Here is a 24,706-nt window from a genome sequence, read left to right as displayed (position 1 = left end):
GTGTGTTGCGTATTGTTGATAGTGAAGATAAGCCTACTATGGGATATCTCTACCGAGCTATGTATATAGCAAGAGAAGAGATTGAGAAGAGGTTTAAAAGAAATAAGCTGATGGTGGGGCCTTATTTGAAGATTTTGGATATCCGTTGGGATGCACAACTTCGCAAAAATCGTCATGTTGCTGATTATTGGTTAAATCCTTCATCTAGATTCAGTCCAGAATATGAAAACTACGAGACCACCACATGTGGCTTGTTGGATGTCATTGAAAAGTATGCTCATGATAGTAGGGACCTTCAAACAAAATTAACAGCCGTAGAAGATCGAACTGAAGTGTTGCCAGGTAAAATTAGTTGATAACCCTTCCACGGCTGTTCGATCTTCAATTCAGTTCGATCTTCTGGCAACACTTCCGTTCGATCTTTTACGGTTGTTCTCCTCCCAAAACTACCTTCACAATTTTTGAATGATTTCATCTCAACTGTTAATTTTGTTTGAAGGTCCCTACTATCATGAGCATACTTTTCAATGATATCCAACAAGCCATATGTGGTGGTCTCGTGGTTTTCATATTATGGACCGAATCTACATGAAGGATTTAACCCATAACATAGCTCTCTTCACTATCAACAATACGCAACACACGTACATGTGGTTATGTGAGTTTCACTATGTTAGCACATGCAGACCAAAATTGAGTCTAAGACTTGTTCCACAAATTGTTTTGCCTTGGCTTCTTTGGAATAATGTATGGTTGTCCATTCTTTGGATGTCATGGTTCTCAACGCATCTTTCTGATTCAAAATTCTTTGCAAGGCAATGAAATTAGTGGCAATGCGAGTTGGAGCAGGGCGAAGTATTTCTCTTCCACCTATGTTTTGTCTCATCAAATACAATGGAAAACAATTATTATGTATGAATTTCGTAATTTTTGAAGCATGTGGCACTGCCTCCTTTACTTCCTCTAATTTCCCCATGTCTTGCAACATTAAATTAATACAGTGTGTTGCACAAAGAGACGAATACAACTTCAAAAACTCATTTTCCAACAGCAACATAATTCGCAGCATTATCTGTGACGAATTGAACAACATTTTCAGGGCCAACATATAACACTACTTCCTTGAAAAGTTTAAACATGTCTGCAGTTTTAGAATGTTGAGAAGCATCACCAGATTTTATTAAAACAATTCCTTTGGGGCAATAAACTAAAAAGTTGATAAGAGAACCCTGTAATGGCACATCAGCTATGGAATTAGCACGACCCGACGATCAAATTCTTGGTGGGAATCATCAACTTTATAATGTTTTAATAACGGCTCACACAGACTAGAGTTCATAAACCGGCGGATAGGGTCAGAGGTTAGCATTTCTAAGTTGTTCTGCTTTGAATCTACTAACGCCATATGATGTCTTTCAAGAGAACCTATCTTTGTGTTGGCTTTCCCAATTCATTCGTGAATAAGAGTTCATGGGCTAGAAGCGAGCGCTTCTAGCTGCTTCCCATGCTCTCCTTCATCGCTCAGTCTAACCATCTACCATAAAAGTACAACCCGTATATTTCCAATAAGAAAGATATTCCTCTATCTGTTTCTTCACATCAGCAACACACTTATTTAACAAGTTACCACGAAGCACATGCATAGTAGGTACTTTATATCCAACACCCATGCAACAAAGAGCATCAACTGCAGGTTGAAAATAAGGGGAATTTGCAGCATTGAAAGTAATAGATGCATCAATAAACCACTTCGCAATGACAAGATCACACATTTCTACCACTTCTTTACTCTGCATCACACTTTTTAAAGTAGGCTGAGCTCCCGAAGTTGTTCTAGGTAAAAAAATAAGTACCAATGCGACCATCATTCTTACCTCTTTTAGGTATTGTCGGTGTCGGGTTTGTCTATGTAGTAGCTGCATCATTCTTACCATCATTCTTATATTTGTTATTAAAAATAATAAATTTGCTGACGTGGAATTATTATTTGCCGCATAGTATTGTCACATAAGCGTTTTTGTTGTTGACGGGTTAAAAAATAGGGTGAGAGACAAAAGTGCAAAAACATTCAAATTCAAAATAGGGGGCTAGAATGTTTTATTTTAAAGTAGGGGCCAAAATCGAGTATCTTGTAAAATATGAGATCAAATATGCAATTAAGCCTTAAAATTAAGTTATTGAAGTCAAATAGTTAATGAGTTTTATCAAAGAATGAATCTTTGAGAAAATAGATGACAATTACTAAATGGGATAATTTCATAGCTGAATTTTACTTGGCCGCCAAACTATAAATTATCAAACTTTTGCCACCAACCCGAGAGTTAACTTCAAATAAAAAAAGAATTTTTTTTCTGAAAACTTGGTATCCGATCCTATGACCGACTAATCCAAGAGACCAATCCCACCGCCTATTTGCGGGGCCCATTTAAAGTGAAAGTTTTTTTTCCCACTTATCCACCGAAATTGGCACGGGGAAGAAATGCGACCTGGATCCTCTGCAGCGGCAAATATCTGCTGCAATGCCTACTGCAAAATCAACAGCATTTGATTGATCACGCGGCTTGAAATAGAAGGCACGAATAACATTGATTGTGCGGTGGATACAGGTTAACTAAATCACATATTTCCTACAGACTTTGTGCGTCTTCTTCGCAGCGGCGGTGTCGACGTCATGCAATCTCATCTGTGGCGGAAAAGAGGAGGGCGGCTGCAGTGAGCAGTTGAGCTTGTGCAAAAGCATAAAGGGATAAATCTAATTTTGTTGGAGAGTATACGGTATCAATGAATTCTCCCTCTTCTCCATGTAATTTTGAGTTAATTATAATTCATTGAATTGAATTGTATTTCTATTTGAGTTAATTCTATTGGGGCAAAAGCTGAGAAATTGATTTTTACAAACATGAGAGACTCTTTGATCGATTATTTGAGTCATGTTCATCTTGGGGATTAAACCAGAAGATATATGCTGTGAAACGAATGATTTTGTGTCTTTTATTTCAAGCCGTCGGATCAATCAGATAGTCCAAATTTAGCAGCAGGCATTGCAACAGATATTTGCCGCAGTCGAGGATCCATTTCCGAATAAATGAAAGGTTAAATCGAAATGAGGACAAAACCCTAAATTAAAGCTGACTTTGTGTGTGTTTGGTTATGCATCGGCGATAATTGAGTTTGGTAGAATTGAGTTTGACATAATTGATTTTTATTAAAAGTGAGTTTGGTAGAATTGATTTTTGTTTGGATACGTTAATGTAAAAGTGATTCTCATTAATTTATGTTGTTTAGATAGTTTGAATCAAAATTGATTTTAGATGTACAATTACCAAAATAGGTTTTAAGTATATTTAAAACTAGATCTCATAGTTATTTTTTTCCTGGTATTATTTTAGTTTTTTCTTGTACTTTTTTTATAATAGTTTTTTCTTTTAAGTTATTTGACTTTGTAACCTAAAAATATATAGCAACTTGTGTCAAAAATAAAATGAAATAAGTATTTTAAAAACAAATAAAATAATTAATAAAAAATATATAGCAAATTTTTTGTCCGTCAAAATATATATATATATATATATATATATATATATATATATATATATATATTGCAACTTTTTTTACGGAAGTTGGAGCATAACAATAAAATAGCAACTTTTTGTAAAAATAAATAAATATTTTAGTTCTTTTTCCCTTTCCTTCCACCACTAGTTCCGGCCGGTCGTTTTCTTCCCTACTGTCGTCGTCGTTTTCTCTCCCTTATACTAGTTTCGGGCGTTATCTATCAATTGCTAATATTGGTTGTTGAAAGCAAAAGTTAAATCCCTAATTTGGGGAGAAAAACCCTAATTTGGTGATTACCGTAAATTATAAGCTTGGTTTGTTTCGTCTCAAAACTCTGAGAGTTGATACACAGAGACATTCTTCTCCATCATTCGATCGATCAAATGTCGCTTTTAAGGTTCAGGTTTGGTTCTTCTTCTTCTTCTTCTATTCCCACTTTTATTATTCCCGGCTGCGATTATACTCTCACTCTACATTCATTCCCAATCATGATATTGCGGTTAAAAATGCTGTTTCCCCATTCCATTACATGCTCCGTAAGAATCCTACCCCATCCATTGTTCGATTTAACAGGATTTTAACTTCCCTTGTTAAGACTAAAAACCATTACACCACTGCTATTTCCCTTTATCGTCAAATGGAATTCAAGGGGATTACCCCTAACTTAATTACTTTCAATATATTGATAAACTGTTATTGTCACCTAACTCATCAAATTACTTTTTCCTTTTTTGTATTGGGAAAGATTCTCAAGTTGGGTTATCAGCCAGATACTATAACCTTCACCACTCTTATTAAAGGTCTATGTCTTAGTGGCAATGTTCAGAAAGCATTGCACTTTCATTACCATCTTCTGGCAAAGGGATTTCAGTTGAATCATGTTAGTTATGGGACTTTGATTAATGGCTTGTGTAAAACCGGGGAAACTAGAGCTGCCCTGCAAATGTTGAGACAAATTGAAGGGAAATTAGTCAACACCGATGTGGTAATGCATAACATAATCATTGATAGTTTGTGTAGAGATAAATTTGTAACCGATGCTTATGAGTTATATTCTGAAATGAGCACAAAGAGAATTTCTCCTAATGTTGTCACTTTCAATTCTCTAATCAATGGATTTTGTATTGTTGGTCAACTGAAAGAAGCATTTGCTTTGTTTGATGAAATGGTATTAAAAAACATCACCCCAGATGTATATACTTTTAATACATTGGTTGATGCATTTTGCAAGGAAGGAAATGTGAAACAAGCTAACAATGTGTTGGCTATGATGATGAAAGAAGGTATAAAACCAAATGTTGTTACTTATAATGCTTTAATGGACGTGTATTGCTTAGTTAATCAAGTGAACAATGCCCTAAATATATTCAACACTTTGGCCGATAAGGGAGTGACTCCTAATGTTCGGAGCTACAATATCATGATTAATGGATTATGCAAGAAAAAAATGGTGGATGAAGCCATGAGTCTCTTTGAAGAAATGCAAAGCAAGAAGATTGAACCTAATACAGTAACTTACAGTACTCTTATCGATGGTTTGTTCAAATCGGGGAAAATCTCTTTTGCATTGGAGCTTGTTGATGAGATGCATGATATAGGTCAACCTGCCGATGTAATCACGTACAATTCTTTATTACATGCTTTGTGCAAAAATCATCAACTTGACAAGGCAATTGCATTTGTTGATAAAATTAAAGGCGAAGGTATTCAGCCAAATGTTTGCACATACAATATACTAATTGATGGACTATGCAAAGGTGGAAGACTTAAGAACGCTCAAGTGATTTTTCAGGAGCTTTTGACTAAAGGCTATAATGTAACTGTTTGGACGTATAATGTTATGATAAATGGGCTTTGTAAGGAGGGCTTGTTTGATCAAGCACTTGCATTATTATCAAGAATGGAAGACAATGGTTGCATTCCTGATGTTGTAAGTTATGAAACAATTATTGATTCTCTCTTTCAAAACGGTGAGAGAGATAGGGCAGATAAACTTGTACATGAAATGATTTCTAAAGGTCTCTACTACAAGAGTAAAACGCAGTAAGTTGTTTTGGGTAGGAGAGGAGGAATGAGGATAATGGTATCATTCCCGATGCCGTAACTTATGAAACTACTATTTTCGCTCTCTTTCATAAAGATGAGAATGAAAAGGCGGAGAAACTTCTCCGTGAAATTATTTCTAGAGGTCTACTGTAACAATAACTTTAAGTAAGATAATTTCTCATTATATAATTGGTTGTTTTGATGATGACAATTATGAAATTATTATGATTTATTTATTTATTTTGTTGATAGTTATATTTACAAAAGAAAAGGTGGACTACTCGATGGCCTCACTATCACTTTGATATTAATCAAAAGACATGCGTTGCTGTTATGATCATTTCAATATTATAATGACATTAATGGTTGATTATATTTTGACACAGTAATCCTTTATCTTTGCAATGTACTGTCAACCAGCCTCATGGTTGTTATCAGAATGTATCCAGCTCGAGTATCATAAGCAGTGGTTGTTATCAGAATGTATCCAGCTCGAGTATCATAAGCTCGAGTATCAGAATGTACTCCCAATCATGATGTTAAAAATGCCGTTTCGTCATTCCATCGCATGCTCTGTGTGAATCCCACACCATCCGTTGTAGAATTTAACAAGATTTTAAATTCCCTTGTTAGGATGAAACATTACCCAACTGCTATTTCACTTTCTCACCAATTGGAATTTAACGGAATTATGCCAGATATTTTTACTTTGAGTATCTTGATCAATTGTTACTGCAACTCCCGTCAAATGATTCCTGAGGCTGTAACTTATGAAACAATTATTTGTGCTCTCTTTGAAAATGATAAGAATGATAAGGCATTGAAACTTTTACATGAAATGATTGTCAAAAGGTGTACTGTAAGAAAAGAACCAGTTTGAGTTAAAGTTTCAATCCATTCCAATGCAGGAATGGACACAAATGAGCTCAGTATTTTGAGCAAATGATACTTCTGAGTCCTCACTCAGCTTAAGGACTCTTGGTTAGCATCATGACATGTCCTTGACCCTTTGTTGCATAAACAAATGTACAACTCATCTCAAGAGGCAAGTTTTTTCTTCTTCATGTAGGGTATGAACAATCCAAGAGTATTCCATGTGACATCCTATGGTGCAGACTGCAGACACAACAGGAAATTCAGATAGCACAGAAGCACTACTTGCAGCCATAGCAGATGCAGCAATGCCATCAAATGATCTACGTGAAGGACATTTGCTGGAAAGCATAAAAAACCTTGCAGGTGCACAGATTAATCTTGAAGGTGGAAATTACATGATCAGCAGGTCATTAAAGTTTCCGGTAGCCGGCGTTGTGAACCTCATGGTATGAACTGTCATTTGTTTGTTAACTTTACATTCGCATATAGTTTTTCATGAAAAGTATTCGAATATCTTTGCGTGCAACTGAAGAGACTATTTCTAAAGCCTAGTAAAAAACCACATAGGTGACAAAATTGCTCTAAAAGTTTTAACTCTGCTGCATTTCAAGACCGAGAAATATTTATCTTTGAGAAATATACTTCACGCTCTCATTTTTATAATATGAAAAGTATCTACCAAATTTTACATACCCCTTGTTATTATTTTGACAATTGGCAGTTTTTTAAGACTTTATTTCAAAGCCAAATTCAATTTTTTGAGACAAGTCGTCTCAATTTAGCATATTTTAGTCATGATGGTGTAGCAGTTGGTATAACTAGACCAAGAAAAATGAGTATTGACTATTTCTATTAATATATTAGAAAAATATTTTCCTTTTTCATTTGTTTATTCAATAAAGCATTCAAAAGAAATCAAAATATTTGACCTTTCAACGTAATATTTGTTGAATTTAATTTATATGCACCGTCAGTGTAAAGTTATTTTGCACATGCGTCCAATAATATACAGACACATCATGTATGGTAATTAAAAACACATGATGTGTCACATTCATTAAATGATGTGGCAACGCGTCATTGGATGTATGTGTAAAAATCTTTACACCGACAATGCACAACAATTAAACTCATATTTGTTTTTATAATTTGATGAAAAAACAGATACATGGAGGAACAATAAAAGCCTCAGATGATTTTCCTAATGATGGCTACATTATTGATTTATCAAATAATTCACCTTCAGCAGCCTACAATACTCTTGGTTTGTACATGTCTTTGTATATTGATTTCACACAACCATTTATTTTATTTTTTATATTTTGACAGATTTATATCATTATTAATTACTGTTTGCTAATATATATGTACATGATCGATTCTGTAAAAAAAAAACTTGTCATTGTTCACCCTACTTCAGCTGACAAGCTGGCATACCAGGGTTACTCATAACCATAGGAAAATCCCCCGAACAGCAATCCCATTGATTTGGGTGGACTTGCTAATGTGTTTTTTGTGTGACCAAATGATAGTAATGAAATCCCCCCCCCCCCCCCCCCCCCCCCCCCCCCAATGATAGTTGAAGTTGTGCCTTTTGTCCCTTACCATATGTCGTCAAAGCACTGCTCGTCACTGTTTTGCTAAGAGTGAGGTTGTTATCGATGCACCACCAAGTCTTGGTTTTGTCGTCATTGTGCAGCCGTTGCATAGGGGCCTATCTTTGTATTGACATTGTTGAACCTATCTTCCCCTTTGATTTGCGCTATATGATCAATTGTTCTGTTTATGATGCTCCTCGATGAATTCTTATTTTATTATCAGCATGTTATAGTTCGTTGCCTTATTTTAGTTTAACTTGATCTTCAGTTTCTAGTAATCTGTACTTTGACTTCGAGGAATTCCGACATTGCAAATGTTGCTAACGAATTTGGGAGCCACACCACGTCTGATTTGTAAGTTCATCGCTCGTAGCAAGGCGAGCAATTGTAAACATAAAGACATTTGAATCTGGGAAGATACATAATGGTTTCAGGCAAGCTTCTAACATTACTTTTTTTTTTTTTTTTGGGGCACTGTTTAGCATGACCCTATTAAATATACTAATTGATTTAACTAAAAATATAAACCTGAAAATGTTATTTATAAAGAAATTAGAATCTCTTTGGAAATTAATGCAGAAACTGCAGATTTTTTAGAATCCTTCTTAGCAAATATGTGTATTTGTATCTTTCCCTTTTGGATGACCTAATGAACACTAAACATGGTTGTACTTGCCTTTGTATATTGATTTAACACTTTATGTATATGTATCTTTGCCTTTGTAACTAGTAATGATACAATTGTTACTACCATTACAGAACGTAATCCTGTTGTTGCAACTCCCTTGTTGCTGGAAGATTGATTTCCTACAATGTCTCAAGGATCAAATCAGCATGTTTACTTTGTTCCTGAAATAAACAGAACTTATAAAGTTCCATATCTTGAGATGATCAATTTCGAAAGTTTTGGTGTTTTTGTGTTTCATTAGATTTGATTACGGTGTCTTAACACTCTTTTTGTTCTGCATTTTGCCATCCACCAGGTTGTATATTATCAGGTGCTGGGAGGCAGCCTTACAGTAAGGGCTAGGTTTAGTGATTCTCAATTCTAGGTGTTTTGGTTGGACAGACATTTCACACTCTTTTTTAAACAATTAGGACAAATAAATAAACTAAAAGATTTGATTACTTTGAAGGTTAACTATTTTTTATTTTTGTTAGTTGATATAAGAAGGTTGACAACTTTGACTTAGCCATTTGATCAGACATTTTTTATTTAAAAGAATTTTAGAAACTAGGATAATACACTCGGTGACGCACCAGATACAGCGTTGCTGCAATTTTTTTAATGTAAGGCGAATTTGTACCGTTAAAAAATTATTCGTCATCGTAAGATTGTTATATGATGTATGATAGCTATAATTGTAATATTTATTAGTGACAATTTCTTCATACATAATAATATTGAACTTGTTGAGGTGATATTTCTCACTTTAATATAACGGTTTCTCATATACGTGCTCTACAAAACACTGAGAAAAAAAAAACATGTTACTTGTGATAATATACTTGAAAATTATTTTTCTTTTATTTTGAAACGAGGGAGTAATAATATGGATTTCTACTATATCGTAAACTTGCAGTTATTTTAGTCATTGTTGATAAGTATATGTTTTGTATTTTTTATTATTGCGCTTTTATTTGAATTATAAATATTACTGAATATAAAATTTGACAAATTTGATTAAAATATATTGTTTCCCGTGTATAGTAAATAGATATATATTTTTTTTTTTGGTTTACAATGAGTTGGGGATCGAACCCAGGACCTATAACGTACTATCAAAAACCCTTACCACTAGACCAAATCTAGTGGCTTAGTAAACATATTGTTTTCCGTGTAGTTAACAATTTGTCCCCCATATATAATAGTTAAAATAAAATTTTTATGGACAACAATTTGTTCCTCCTATATAATAGACTAATAGTTAACTTAATTGATATATATATATATGGGTCCTGCTAACCGGTGCCCCCGGGGCACTGGTTAAGGAAACCAAAAAAGGAAATTTTAAAATTGAAAATAACACTTTTTAGACTTTCGAGGCGTTGACTGCACAAACTTCAATATGATATTACTATATTTGATTCCTTAAACAGTGCCCCCGGGGCACTGTTTAGCATTTTCCTATATATATATATATTTGTGGAGAGTTGAATTTTCAGATTTAAAATTTGGACAGAAAGAGAGACCGAAGTAGTGGGACATGCGATTCAAGGCCTGTTTGTTATGAATTTTTATAGTGGTACATAATTTTGTGTAAAAAAAATTTACAAAGAAAACTTTTCATAAAAATTTCAAATGAAAATTTGGTTGTAATAGTTATTCTTAAAATGTTATTTTTTGATATCAAAATTTCGAAAAACCACTTAATTTTGAAGCTATTTCAAATAATTTTTCATAAAAATCATTTTTGAAATACAACTTTTTGAAAAAAATTATAATTTTGACTATGTTTTGATCTTCAATAATGTGTGTTTATGTTATATAATGTCAAAATTAGTATTTAAATTTAGAAAAAACGAAAAAAACTTGTAATATTTTAAAAAACGGTTTTAGAAAATCTATTTTAACAAATACAAATAAAAAATTCATTTTTTTAAAGCTGAAACAAACAGGCCTTCAATGTGGTGGTACGAGCTCATCGGCGGACTTGTGTAAGGCTTGGTGTGGCTATAGCCACACCAGTCCAGCCCAAATTTTTTTAAAAAATAAATAAATATATTTTATAAATAAGTTTTAGTCATTTTGTATACATATTTGTAGTCTACCCGGTACGTCTTGTGCTAGGGAGGCTGATTTAGTTAATATATTTCATTTTGGCTTGTTCAAAAAATATTTGTACAAATATTAGTGTAAATATTAGTTTAGAGTTTAAACTAATATATGTACAAATATTAGTGCAGATATTAGTTCCGAGTTACTCTAGTATTAATGATTTCATGTATTTCATTTTATGGAGAGTATTAATTTAAGTTATATAATTTAATTTTATAATAATTAACTTTGACATTGTTTGTCAAAAAATAATGGATAATTAATTGAATTTGTAGTATTGAGTAAAATTAACAATTAAACTAGCATATATAAATATAGAATGACATGAAGAAAAAAAATGTTTAATTGATATTTAATTTTTCAAGTAAGATAATATGAGTAAAATTCAGGGCCAGCCCTACCACACATACAACATATGCGACGACATCGGGCCTCCAAATTTCGATAAAAATTTAGGCCACAAAATTTCGAGAGCTTACATTATTAATAGTTATATATTGTCAATTTTTATTAAGTATTGCATTTGCATTAATAAACTAGTGGTAAGTTGTGATGTTTGTGTGTGCATGGTCTTTGGTTCAAATCCCAGCAATTTCATTTCTTTGCATAATTTTAGCTTGATTTATTTCAAATTAAATTAAAATTGGCCTTGATTATGATAAATATCTTTTTATGTTATTTATAATGATAATTATTATGTCTTTAATGTTATTTATAATTTAAATAGAGAATGAATTTCAATTTTTTGTGTGTAAAACATGATTTTTTTAAAAAAATTGTATTTTTTTTTATTAAGGGACCATTTTAATATTTAAGCCGGGCCTCCAAATACTCGGGACCGGCCCTGGTAAAATTGGATTTGCTTATCAAAATAAACTGATTTTTTTTTATACCCCTACGTTTATCTCTTTACCCCAACATATTTTAAAATATTCCTATTCTACCCTTATATATTGTGTTGGTATGTTAAAAGTGTGCTGATATGTTAATTAAAGTGTACCGATATGTTAAAGTGTGCTGATATGTTAATTAAAGTGTGTTGTTATGTTAAAACTACATCAAAATTGTGCTGGTATGTTAAAAGTATGTTGGTATGTTAATTAAAGTATGCTGGTATGTTAAAAGTGTGTTGATATGTTAATTAAAGTGTGCTGTTATGTTAAAAGTGTTTCTTCTTCTCTCTCTCAAACATATTTTTTTCCGAATTATTTCCGACACCATCACCAAATTCACCACCACCTTTACAAATGTTGTTTCTTTCGAAATCGAATCTTTATTCTTTATAGTTTTCACGGTGGTAGAACGAAGCTAGCATAAGGGTTGAAGAGGTTCTTTCTTCAACCCAAGGTTTAATTTATTTTCAAGTTTGTTTCTTTTCTTTTTCCATTCTTACCCATTTGATTTTTTCTCTTCCATGATCATTCGACCAATACAATGATTTTTTTTTTGTCTCTTTCCAATTTCTGTTTCTTGGGTTGTTTTGATTCTTTATAATATAATAATATACGAAGCACGAGCACAAGACACGACACACACGTCAACACCGATAATAATTTGAGAAAACAATATAATTCAGTGTATTCATAAGTGTCGGTATCGTGTCGGTGTGTGACATTGACGCATGCCCGACATCGAGACACGCCTAATCTGAGAAGTGTCTGTGCTTCATAATGCAATAAAAATAAAGTACCTAGGTGCAATGTTTTAAACCCTTTTTTATGTTTTTGTGTTGTGAACAGATTCCACAATGATTTTGATATAGTAATTAGCATCAAAAGATAGGAAATTTGAAGATGGGTGAATCCAATAATGCAACATCAATGGTGCAACAACAAGCTATGAATGTGAGCACCCCAAGAAAAAGATGACAAACAATTGACAGGAAAAAGGGATGATATACGTTTGCATTCTGCAGCAAGAGCAGGGATACCCTTAATTCTGATGAGGAGGATGAATTATTGGCTAGACAGAATCAAGATGGAGAAACAACTCTTTATGTTGCTGCTGAGTACGGTTATATTGATGTTGTTAGAGAAATGATTCAATATTATGATCTTGTTGATGCTGGAATTAAAGCAAGAAATGGTTTTGATCAAGGTTATCAGAACCGGATCAAACCGACTGGTCGGACTGGTCGGACCGAGAACCAGGCATAAAGACGGTTCGGCCAGGCCTCAAAACCGGACAACAGATGGACTGACAAAAAAACCAATATTGATAAACATAGTTAATAAATTATAATTATTTTTCAATAAAGAATTACTATTTTTAATTGATTTAACATGTACTTCCTCCGTACCACAATATTTGTCACTTTGACATTTTTACGCATATTAAGAAATATAATTAATGTTGTATGAAAAAGAAAAATTATGAGCTATTTTACAAAATTGTCCTTCATTAATTGTATGAGAAAGATAAATTAATTGAAGATTTTTTTTTTGAATAAAAATAGATTTATAATTTGAGAGAGTAATAAATAATTAAGGGTATAATAAAAAAATAACATTCAATGCTTCATTGATATTATAAAACGATTTATCATTTGATATAATTTTTTTTCTTCTTCAAACTGACATATAATATGTTACGTTACACAGAAAGTTGATAATAGAATGTACAAAGTTGAGATCTCTCCATTTTCTATTATTTCCATTTCTTCCATTACCAAAGTTTTTAAATATTTTTGAGTGTATAAAAGTATTTGGACCCACTTAATATTACATTTTTGCATTTATATTCCCAAAACTATATAATAATAAAGGAAATAGAAATTATGAGAAATGAAGAGGATCCTAACTCGAATGTACAGTACTAGAAAGCCAAAAAAAAAAGTACAGTAGTACTAACAATTGAGTAAACCGACAAATACGCCTTGAATTTTCAAAATTCGTCAAATATCCCCAAAATTTGGAAAAAGACAAATACCCCAGAAATTATAAAACGTCAATCAAATTACCCCTGATGTGGTCTCTGACTGGTAGTGTCAGGGGCAATTTAATTGACGTTTTATAATTCGAGGGAGTTATTTACCTATTTCCAAGTATTTGACGAATTTTAAAATTTCAGGAGATTTAATGGTGATTTTTTTTTCTACCCCAACAATTGTCAATCTACCCTAACATTAATTTTGAACGGACGAATTTGCCCTCATATATAAACTAAAACCTTGAAGAAAAAAATTTGGTTACCGGAACACTTTGAAAAAAAGTGTTCTTATATGTAATTTTTTTTTTACCTGAACACTTTGAAAAAAAGTGTGTAGGTATGTAAAATTTTTCCAAATTTATTTTGTTACCTACACACTTTGGAAAAAAGTGTTCAGGTATATAAAATTTTTCTAATTTTTTTTTTACCCGAACACTTTGAAAAAAAGTGTGTAGGTATGTAAAATTTTTCCAAATTTATTTTGTTACCTACACACTTTGGAAAAAAGTGTTCAGGTATATAAAATAAATTTCCAAAAATAGCCTATTTTTTTACATACCTACACATTTTTTTTTCAAAGTGTTCAGATAAAAAAAATTAGAAAAATTTTACATACCTACACACTTTTTTTCAAAGTGTTCAGGTAAAAAAAAAATTAGAAAATTTTTACATACCTGAACACTTTTTTCCAAAGTGTGTAGGTAACAAAATAAATTTGGAAAATTTTTACATACCTACACACTTTTTTTCAAAATGTTCAGGTAAAAAAAAAATTTACATATCAGAACACTTTTTTCCAAAGTGTTCCGGTAAACAAATTTTTTTTCTTCAGGGTTTTAGTTTATATATAAGGGTAAATTCGTCCATTCAAAATTAATGTTGGGGTAGATTGACAATTATTGGGGTATAAATTTTTTTTTCCTTTAATGGTTTACTCAAGTTCGAAAAAAACTGAAACCTAGAGTTCGGGTTCTATTACAATTTCAGTTTGAAGGAAACTAGTCACCCTAGTCTATCGGGACTGTCTAATCCTTTCTTTCTGCCATACGCTTCAACCATGAGATTGAGATTGAGATTGAGATTGAGAAGGTTATGTTTTCTCTCTAATCCTTCTGTTGTTATTATTCCCTTTTTACCCTTCAGAACCCTATCATCTCACTCCAATTCTTTCCATCCATCAATTACCTATGATATTGATGTTGGTAATGCCGTTTCTTCATTCTGTCATTTACTCCATTTACATCATACTCCACACATTCTCCAATTCAACAAAATTTTAACTTCAGTTGTTAAGATGAATCATTACCAAACTGCTATTTCCCTTTTTCGACATATCGAAATTAAGGGAATTGTTCCAAGTATTGTTACACTTGGTATTGTTATCAATTGTTATTGTCATCTAGGTCAAATGAATCTTGCATTTTCTGTATTGGGAAAGATTCTCAAAATGGGTTATAAACCCGATACCATAACCTTGAATACACTTGTTAAAGGTATGTGTCTTAAAGGTGAAGTTCGTAAAGCACTTCATTTTCATGATAAAGTTGTTGCACAGGGGTTTCATTTGGATCAATTTAGTTATGGGATCTTGATTAATGGATTGTGTAAAATGGGAGAAATAAGCGCGGCTATGGAGTTGTTGAGACGGATTCAAGGAAAATTGGTAAGGCCGGATGTGGTAATGTATAGTACGATTATAGATAGCTTATGTAAAGATAAACGTGTAATTGATGCTTATGATTTATATTCTGAAATGATTGGGGAGGGGATTTTACCTAATGATGTCACTTACAATGCTTTAATATATGGTTATTGCATGGTTGGTCAATTTAAAGAAGCAATTGGTATGATTGATGAAATGGTGTTGAAAAATATTAAACCAAATATTTATACTTTTAGTATATTGATTGATGCTTTATGTAAAGAAGGAAAGATGAAAGAAGCTAAAAATGTATTAGCTGTGATGGTGAAACAAAGAGTGGAAATAGATGTTGTTACGTATACTTCACTAATGGATGGGTATGTCCTAGTTAATGAAGTCAATAAAGCCAAAGTTATATTCAACACTATGGCCCAGAGAGGAGTGGTGCCCAATGTTTATTGCTATAGTGTCATGATCAATGGGCTATGTAAGATTAAAATGATAGATGAAGCCATGAATCTCTTCAAAGAAATGCAAAGCAAGAATATTGTTCCTAGTACGATAACTTACAGTACTCTTATTGATGGTTTGTGTAAATCAGGGAGAATCTCTCGTGCTTGGAAGCTTCTTGATGAAATGCATGATAGAGGTCAACCTGCCAATGTAATCACTTACCATTCCTTAATGCAGGCTTTATGTAAACACCATCATGTTGACAAGGTTATTGCATTGATTAAGAAAATTAAAGACCAAGGCATTCAACCAGATATGTACACATACAATATGCTTATTGATGGACTATGCAAAGAAGGAAGACTCAAGGACGCACAGGTGATGTTTCAAGATCTTTTGATTAAAGGCTATAATGTAACAGTCTGGACATATAATATTATGATCAACGGTCTTTGTTTAGAGGGCTTGTTTGATGAAGCTTTTGCCATGCTGCAAAAAATGGAAGACAATGGTTGCATTCCTGATGTGGTAACTTATCAAACAATTATTTACACTCTCTTTGAAAATAATGAGAATGATCATGCAGAGAAACTTCTACGTGAAATGATTGCTAGAGGTCTTTTGTAAGAGAAAGACAAGTTGAGATGATCTCTTGTTGCATATTAGGTTATCTTGATTTTTAATGGCAATGATCGAAATTTTAGTATTTGTTTATACATATACTTTATAGTTACATATACAAAGGATGGTGAACTACACAATGAGCTCACTATTACTTTAGTTTTGATAAAAAGTCAGGTGTTGTTATTAAAATGATACCAATGCTTGTTTTTTTATTCTTGACTTAGTTATATTTTTCTTTCCAATGTGCTGCCAATTTTCTTCGTATAGTCTTTTCATTCATTAGTCATTCTTTGTGTTTCTAATAAAATACCATGCTGATACTGATGAGTTATGAATACTTTACCTTTTATTGTTTACCCTATTTTCCCTTAGCTATAGAAAGTAGAACTGTTTTATATTTCCGTGGTAGATATTGATTATATGGAAGATAATCCAACAGACAAATAGTGATAGACCAACAAAGACTTTATGTCCAACTATTAAAAAGGATTTAGATATAATATTTTGTCTTTACTAAATTATGTTGATGATGGTTCATGTAGTCGACCCCATTTAGAGGAAAGAAGCATTTTCTTTCTGTGCATTGTTTTCGCAAAAAGGGAAAAATGTACGGATTCAATCTTTTCTGTTTGTACCATCTGAGTTTTCTTTAGGGCAACAATTGTTGATATATTCTTTGAAGTCATTGCTGGCCGTTCATTTGGAGCATTTTCTAAGGCAACAGCTGTAATTATTTCAGGTATGTATGGTCTTGCGTTACAGAAGAATGAAGAAAACATATATAATGAATTGGATGATTTATAGAAGTCTTGATTTTATATTCTAGTGTTACTTGTGATCATTTTTGTGTTAACAGTCAACTCGTCATCATTATACTTTTCTTTTTTTTGTTGCTCGTCATCATTATACTTACTGTCAGTTGTGTTGTGTCGTGTCAACTGTGTTACTCATGGCATAATTTAATCATCTATTTTCTTTTGACATAGTTGGGTGTTTCATTTTTGTGGTATCAGGAAGAAAAGGCGTGGAGTTACATGTCAATGATGTTGTCATTGTCAGACTATATGTGAACTGAACTATTATTTATGGACATTGAAGGTACTTGGACAGTTAATTCATAATTATTTTCTTCTAAACTCTATTTACATGTTACTAATTAAATAGTTATGTTCTTTTTGGTAATTGATTAATTAAACTAGATTAATTTTCCCTATGTTTGGTTTAGCCACTGATTTTGATATTTTGTTTTTATTTTGATGTTATTGTAAACTCTCTTGGATTGTTGATTCTCTGCCATCTTGGTTGTGGACATCCCTAAGCATTGAAGCTGCCTTTATGTGCGTTCAAGGCGTTGGACAGTGATGGTGTTGGGAGGTTGTTGCGGCTGGAAAGCGAAATCAGTAAATTTCAGGTGGGAGCTGATTTCTCATTAAGGGGTATTTTGGAAATTGAATTGTGTGTGAATATGCTTATTGAATTGGTTGTTTGTTTGTTTGGTTGTGTTGGATCAATTGTTGGCTTGAATTGTTTTTCATAGTTAACCGTAACTATGCTAGATATTTGATGATTGCGTGTTCATGAATAAGGTTTTCCCACAAGAACCTTATTATGCTATGTAGTTAGGCTCTATGTATGGCCTCTAAGTTTCAGTTGTCTAAGTCGTTTAGGAGTTTTGTGTTATGTGCATTTGTTTTTGGACTTAGATCCGGAAGGGTTGGAACGAGGTTTTGAATTCGGTAAATTTGATTTGATAACGGGTTGGATCCCTACTTATTGTATGGTTCAATTCTTTTTGAGAAAAAGAGTATTATGAGCATATGTCATTTATCCAAACTCAATAGACTGAAACATGATTGTATTTTAAAATTGGTACCGTTACTACTCGGGAACTTATGTTCCCTTTGTTTGTCCGTTGTACAACAATTCAACCAAACTATAGTCGTTGTCGTTTGAAGATTTGGATCCCTTTTTAGGAGATTAGGAATGTGGGGGCCAAAGAGACCTTGGGGATAGATTGGCGTGATTAAATTCTCAATGGCTCAATGGATAGCTACATTGATTGCCGGCAATCATGTGGACAACAGAGCTATCTCGACACTCCACTGCACTAATTCAGGATCATAGCAGAGCACTCTAGCGAAAGTTCCGAGGAGTAACATGATGGTAACTACCATTTGCAGGCTTGTTAATTATGAGTTGCTAGTAGTCTTGATCGCCAAATCGACAAACCTTGACAACTATTTTATACAAAATTATGATTATTACTTCTTATTTTCCTCAATTATGTGATTTGTGTGTTTGTGTTTGTATTGTTGGTTTGAATTTCCATATTTACCCGTATAACTTAATGCGTAATTTGACTCCCATATTCTTTTCTTCTACTTCTCTTTGGTTTTGTTAGTAGCTGCCTATGAGGATTGGATTGCACAAGTGTGACATGATTGAGACCTTGTCCGATTTTGATGGTGGCAATTGAAGTGTAGGTTGTTTAACTTACATGATTATATGATGTGATATTAGTTTTGTAGGTCCTGGATTTGTGTATATATGTATTTATGAGAACTTTCATTTTCATGTTCGTTGGATTTAGAAACTGTGTATTATCATTATGTAATACCTCCCTTGTCATTTGAAAATCTATTGCAAATCCAAAGAAAAAATTTATATGAGGATTTACTTTTTTTTAGGCTTAATTGCATATTTTGTCCCTTATGTTTATTTTAGGTTTTAATTTGGTCCCTTATGTTTAAAAAGTTTCATGACCCGATTTCTGCTCGCTGACATTCTAATGGCTTTCGATGTATAAACCCTAATTTTGAGGTGCAGCAAATTGGAGTTTCTGATCCATAGCAACTCACTGTGATTCCAATGTCATTCTTAATGTTGATGAACAGGTTTGTCTATAATCACATATCCACCTACACACTCTTAAGATCATATTCTCATGAAAGGTCTATGTCTTAGTGGCGATGTTAAAAAAGCACTGCATTTTCATGACCATGTGGTGGCAAAGGGATTTCAATTGAATCAAGTTAGTTATGGGACTTTGATTAATGGGTTGTGTAAAATGGGGGAAACTGGAGCCGCCCTGCTTTTGTTGAGAAAAATTGAAGGGAAATTGGTCAACACCGATGTGGTAATGTATAACATAATCATTGATGATAGTTTATGTAAAGATAAACTTGTAACCGAGGCTTACGAGTTATATTCTGAAATGACCGCAAAGGGGATTTGACCTGATGTTGTCACTTTCAGTGCTCTAATCTATGGATTTTGTATTTTGGGTCATTTGAAAGAAGCATTTGCTTTGTTTCACGAAATGGTATTGAGAAACACCAACCCAGATGATTATAGTTTTAATATATTGGTTGATGCATTTTGCAAGGAAGGAAATGTTAAAGAAGCTATCAATGTGTTGGCTATGATGATGAAAGAAGGTATAAAACCAAATGTTGTTACTTATAATGCTTTAATGGATGGGTATTGCTTAGTTAATCAAGTGAACAAAGCCTTAGATATATTCAACACTATGGCCGATAAGGAAGTGACTCCTAATGTTCTATTAAAATATAGCAGCATCAACATTCACTTAATTGTCTTTGTTGTCGGAATTCACATTTTAATTAAAAAAATACTCCCTCCAATCTTTTTTTTTTTTGGCTTTTCACTTCCGGTTTAATCCGGTTCGGGGGTCAGTTCTGACATCAAGTGGTTCCAGCCCCCTCCCGATCGCAGTTGCAGAGGATCAAACCGTGATCCTTCATACCAAGTTCAGCGCCAATCACCACTGAACTAATTAACGATTTGAAATTTTACTTTATAAGTTAATTGAAAAATTAATGTATCTATTTTACAAAAAAATTAATGTATTTTTATAAAGAAAAAATATATTTAGACTATGATAATACATTACATTTTCAATGACATTATAAAGTAAAATTTCTTCGGGCGAATGTACCAAAAAAAAAAAAATCTCCGGGCGAATAAAAAGCTTATATAGACTATAGAATACCCCATCAATTCCTAATTATAAAAGGGGAGGGATCAAATTACACTAATGTTACACCGCTCAATAACGCTTTAGCGAATACAAATTTTACAAAATCCACTGTTGGATTGAAAGTTTATATCGTCTAAATCATCTATATTAAATTTTATAAAAAAACTAAAATCGTTTTAATCGGTTTATGCGTTTTTATTGAATACCGTTAATCTTGATCTATCTCAAAAACATATAAAACGATTTTAGTTTTTTATAAAATTTAATATAGATGATCTAGACGATATAAACTTTCAATCCAACGGTGAATTTTGTAAAATTTGTATTCGTTAAAGCGTTATTGAGCGGTGTAACATTACTCAAATGTTACACAATGGTGTAATTTGATCCCTCCCTATTAAAAAATCCTCTTAAAAAAAAAGTTTGTCGACCCTCTATGAAATTTTAGTGCATTTATTAGTCATTTTCTAAATATAACTTACAATTAAATTAATCCTACTATCAACTTGTCTTAGAATATTAAAAATTAAACATAAATACTGCCTCAGATCCTTAATATAAGATAAGAGAGAATTTAATTTAAATTTATAGAATGTTTAATGTATTTGGTCTACTTTTTAGTTCAAATACATAGATCATCTCATGAATTTAAAAAGTTAATTTTTTCTTATACTATGGGTCCGTTTGGCCTAACTTTTTTTAAGTTTATGCAATCAGCTTATACAATATAAATTAAGTTTTATGGTATTTTAATAGTTTATACTGGTGAAAATTGTTATTTTATAAGCTATTTTATCATATATTACCTTGATAAACTTATAATAATATATAAAAATTGCATAAATTATTTGTATAAACTCTAAATAATAGGGAGAAAAACATTTATACACTTTGTAATTCAGAAATTTTTAAGTCAAATTTATTACTCAGGAAGTGTTCACTTCACATCCATGATTTTTTGTTAAAGGTTCCTGACGAAGGTATTATATCTACTTTCTCCAATATCTATAAACCCTAATTTTGAGTTACAGCATATCGAAGTCTCTGATCCATAGCTAGCCAGCAACTCACTGTGATTCCAATGTCATTCTTAACGTTGATGAACAGGTTTGTCTATAATCACATATCCACCAACACACTCTTAAGATCATATTCTTATTCTGTCAATCGATTCATTCACAATGATGTTCATGTTGATAATGCTGTTTCCTCATTTCATCGTATGCTCCAAATGCCCCATACTCCATCCATCTATCAATTTACCAAGATTTTAGGTTCTCTTGTCAAGAGTAAGCATTACACCACTGCCATATCCCTTTACCGTCAAATGGAATTCAAGGGGATTACCCCTAACTTATTTACTTTGAACATATTGATCAATTGTTATTGTCACCTAAATGGTCAAATTACTTTTTCCTTTTCTGTATTGGCAAAGATTCTCAAGTTGGGTTATCAACCAGATACCATAACCTTCAATACTCTCATGAAAGGTCTATGTCTTAGTGGCGATGTTAAAAAAGCACTGCATTTTCGTGACCATGTGCTGGCAAAAGGATTTCAATTGGATCATGTTAGTTATGGGACTTTGATTAATGGCTTGTGTAAAATGGGGGAAACTAGAGCCGCCCTGCAAATGTTGAGAGAAATTGAAGGGAAATTGGTCAACACCAATGTGGTAATGTATAACACAATCATTGACGGTTTGTGTAAAGGTAAATTTGTAACCGAGGCTTACAAGTTATATTCTGAAATGACCGCAAAGGGAATTTCTCCTAATATTGTCACTTTCAATTCTCTAATCAATGGATTTTGTATTGTTGGTCAACTGAAAGAAGCATTTGCTTTGTTTGATGAAATGGTATTAAAAAACATCACCCCAGATGTATATACTTTTAGTACATTGGTTGATGCATTTTGCATGGAAGGAAATGTGAAACAAGCTAACAATGTGTTGGCTATGATGATGAAAGAAGGTATAAAACCAAATGTTGTTACTTATAATGCTTTAATGGATGGGTATTGCTTAGTTAATCAAGTGAACAAAGCCTTAGATATATTCAACACTATGGCTGATAAGGAAGTGACTCCTAATGTTTGGAGCTACAATATCATAATTAATGGATTATGCAAGATCAGAATGGTGGACGAAGCCATGAATCTCTTTGAAGAAATGCAAAGCAAGAAGATTACACCTGATACAATAGCTTACAGTTCTCTTATTGATGGTTTGTGCAAATTAGGGAGAATCTCTCATGCATTGGAGCTTGTTGATGAGATGCATGATAGAGGCCAACCTGCCAATGTAATCACGTACAATTCCTTGTTACATGCTTTATGTAAAATCCATCATGTCGACAAGGCAATTACATTAGTCAAGAAAATTAAAGACCATGGCATTCAACCAGATATGCACACATACAATGTAATTATTGATGGACTATGCAAAGAAGGAAGACTTGAAGAAGCACGAGTGATTTTTCAAGATCTTTTGATTAAAGGCTATAAGATAACAGTCTTGACATATACTATTATGATCAACGGTCTTTGTTTAGAGGGATTGTTTGATGAAGCTATTGCCCTGCTGTCGAAAATGAAAGACAATGGTTGCATTCCTGATGCTGTAACTTATGTAACAATTATCCGTGCTCTCTTTGAAAATGATGAGAATGATAATGCAAAGAAACTTCTTCATGAAATGATTGCTAGAGGTCTATTGTAAGAGAAGCACTAGTTAAGATTATTTCTTGTAACTTATTTGATGATAATGGTCTAATGTTTATTTTTTGTTTAAATACTTACTTGATAGTTACATATACAAGGGATGATCGGCTACACAATGAGCTCATTACCAGTTTAGTTTTAATGAAAAGTCATGTGTTATGTTCATTTTGTTATTAAAATTATACCAATGGTAGAGCTTGAATTCTGAGAGTTAGATTGACTTCAAACAATATGATTTTAACATATCATCGAAGGTCGTGGACTAGATATGAAATAACACAAGATCTTTCTGTTCTATAAATGTCAATTAGACTTCTCATTAGTTTGGCATATATAGTGAATACATATCAAACTATTTTTTCTTATCAGTTTTTGGAAACACCTTAATGCAAAACATAAAGTAGGGAGTTTTGACAAATTTTATGAATTTTGTTAATATGGACAATATAGCTGTCTAGAAACTTAAGAAGGATCAGATATTGGCCACTGGTCTGCTGTCATAATTCTTCTTGATTGCTGCTAATTTTGAATATTGGATGGAAAGTAGGCAGTGTCTTGTTTTTGATGTGGCGTGTTGCTGCTATTGGTATCGGATGGAAACATGTTATTCGCTATTCTCTACTGCTACTCTTGGGGTTGATAGTCTTTGTAGTTTGTTTGGTGTTCATGGATCTTGCTGCTGCCTAGTTTAGAAAGTGTTTTTTAATTTTTTTTAATAAAACTGGACTATTTTGAAATGGCACAAAATTATAGTAAAGCATATTATGCTCTCAGCTAGTTCATGTTCTTGCATTTGAATTTTTGTCTTGTAACATTTATTGGAACCAATCATCGGTATTGGTGGCTAGGACTCTTTTGTACTCCTCATGTTATAGTTTAAGTTGTTTGCTTTGTCTTTGATCTCGGTTTGTAATTGGGCTAGATTGCCCGTTATAATCCATTTACAAAAATGTATTGGAAGTAATCTTGCCATTCGATATATTGTCCTGTTTTAGACTTATACAGATTGCTGTTCTTGAGTTAGGTACAAATTTGGGATGTACATCAACTGCCTTTCATGTTGAGCAATTTGCTTCCTAGTGATTTGTTACTCAGAAATGCAAAAGGTATGTTCTATTGATTATTAGTTATTTAAAACAATTACGACAAATAATAATTTTAAGTCGGACGTTTACACAAAAATAATGTGGCACCACTATTCAAAATCTCATTTCATTTAAGAATAATTACAATCATACTTTGCTTTATATGTTTTCTTTAGTTGTTACGTTCTGGTTTTATGTTATTCATAATGGATATAGTTGCTATAGCTGATTTTTTTAGGCTTTTCCTGATCACAACCTTAAGGACAAGGTTGTTGTGAACTAGTGGAGTCATAATATGTAGCTGGAAGATAATCGAAGAGATTGGACCTGCTTCAAAAGAGACTTAATGTATGTTTGGATGGACAGTGACTTTAAGAAATTCATGGTGGCACCATGATT

General features: G+C 32.7%; 3 protein-coding genes across 17 annotated transcripts in view; all 3 read left to right on the top strand.

Moving 5' to 3' along the window:
• The window catches only part of LOC123909996 (putative pentatricopeptide repeat-containing protein At1g12700, mitochondrial), an 83,996-nt gene extending 74,506 nt beyond the window's left edge, over positions 1 to 9,490 (top strand). The window contains exons 1-5 of one of the 8 annotated variants that reach the window (XM_045960998.1): positions 3,642 to 5,766; positions 5,988 to 6,923; positions 7,642 to 7,741; positions 8,344 to 8,509; positions 8,835 to 9,490. In XM_045960998.1, coding sequence (XP_045816954.1) covers positions 4,085 to 5,602 — 1,518 coding nt within the window. In that variant the 5' untranslated portion in view covers positions 3,642 to 4,084 and the 3' untranslated portion in view covers positions 5,603 to 5,766; positions 5,988 to 6,923; positions 7,642 to 7,741; positions 8,344 to 8,509; positions 8,835 to 9,490. Of the gene's footprint in view, positions 1 to 3,628; positions 6,924 to 7,641; positions 7,742 to 8,343; positions 8,510 to 8,834 lie in introns of those variants that run through there. The other 7 variants (XM_045960999.1, XM_045960996.1, XM_045961001.1 and 4 more) reach the window with 7 other exon arrangements.
• A 5,229-nt stretch (positions 9,491 to 14,719) lies between these two features.
• On the top strand, positions 14,720 to 19,420 carry LOC123909989 (pentatricopeptide repeat-containing protein At1g62930, chloroplastic-like). 7 transcript variants are annotated; one of them, XM_045960971.1, is made up of 5 exons: positions 14,734 to 17,240; positions 17,515 to 17,599; positions 17,821 to 17,912; positions 18,903 to 18,980; positions 19,328 to 19,420. In XM_045960971.1, the coding sequence occupies exon 1, from the start codon at positions 14,840 to 14,842 to the stop codon at positions 16,502 to 16,504; it is 1,665 nt and encodes a 554-aa protein (XP_045816927.1). In that variant the 5' UTR covers positions 14,734 to 14,839; the 3' UTR covers positions 16,505 to 17,240; positions 17,515 to 17,599; positions 17,821 to 17,912; positions 18,903 to 18,980; positions 19,328 to 19,420. The 7 variants fall into 7 exon arrangements, 5 of the variants coding, with proteins under 5 accessions (XP_045816926.1, XP_045816927.1, XP_045816928.1 ...); XM_045960972.1 differs by lacking the exon at positions 19,328 to 19,420 and having other exon boundaries at positions 14,734 to 16,255; positions 16,338 to 17,240; positions 18,906 to 19,237; XR_006810109.1 differs by lacking the exon at positions 19,328 to 19,420 and having other exon boundaries at positions 14,734 to 15,445; positions 16,026 to 17,240; positions 17,515 to 17,912; positions 18,906 to 19,237.
• A 1,971-nt stretch (positions 19,421 to 21,391) lies between these two features.
• LOC123911050 (putative pentatricopeptide repeat-containing protein At1g12700, mitochondrial) lies at positions 21,392 to 23,387 on the top strand. 2 transcript variants are annotated; one of them, XM_045962378.1, is made up of 2 exons: positions 21,392 to 21,608; positions 21,769 to 23,387. In XM_045962378.1, the coding sequence occupies exon 2, from the start codon at positions 21,829 to 21,831 to the stop codon at positions 23,218 to 23,220; it is 1,392 nt and encodes a 463-aa protein (XP_045818334.1). In that variant the 5' UTR covers positions 21,392 to 21,608; positions 21,769 to 21,828; the 3' UTR covers positions 23,221 to 23,387. The 2 variants fall into 2 exon arrangements, with proteins under 2 accessions (XP_045818334.1, XP_045818333.1); XM_045962377.1 differs by having other exon boundaries at positions 21,392 to 23,387.
• The last annotated feature ends 1,319 nt before the right edge of the window (positions 23,388 to 24,706 follow it).

The sequence above is a fragment of the Trifolium pratense genome, linkage group LG2, assembly GCF_020283565.1.
Source record: "Trifolium pratense cultivar HEN17-A07 linkage group LG2, ARS_RC_1.1, whole genome shotgun sequence".
NCBI classification, from domain to species: Eukaryota; Viridiplantae; Streptophyta; class Magnoliopsida; order Fabales; family Fabaceae; genus Trifolium; species Trifolium pratense.
The sequence above is the reverse complement of the archived record's forward strand: the minus strand, read 5'-3'. Positions and strand labels throughout refer to the sequence as shown.

Excerpts from the sequence above, each read along its gene's own strand:
- LOC123909989 (XM_045960971.1), top strand. The coding sequence starts at position 14,840 with ATGAGATTGAGATTGAGATTGAGATTGAGAAGGTTATGTTTTCTCTCT.
- LOC123911050 (XM_045962377.1), top strand. The coding sequence starts at position 21,583 with ATGTCATTCTTAACGTTGATGAACAGGTTTGTCTATAATCACATATCC.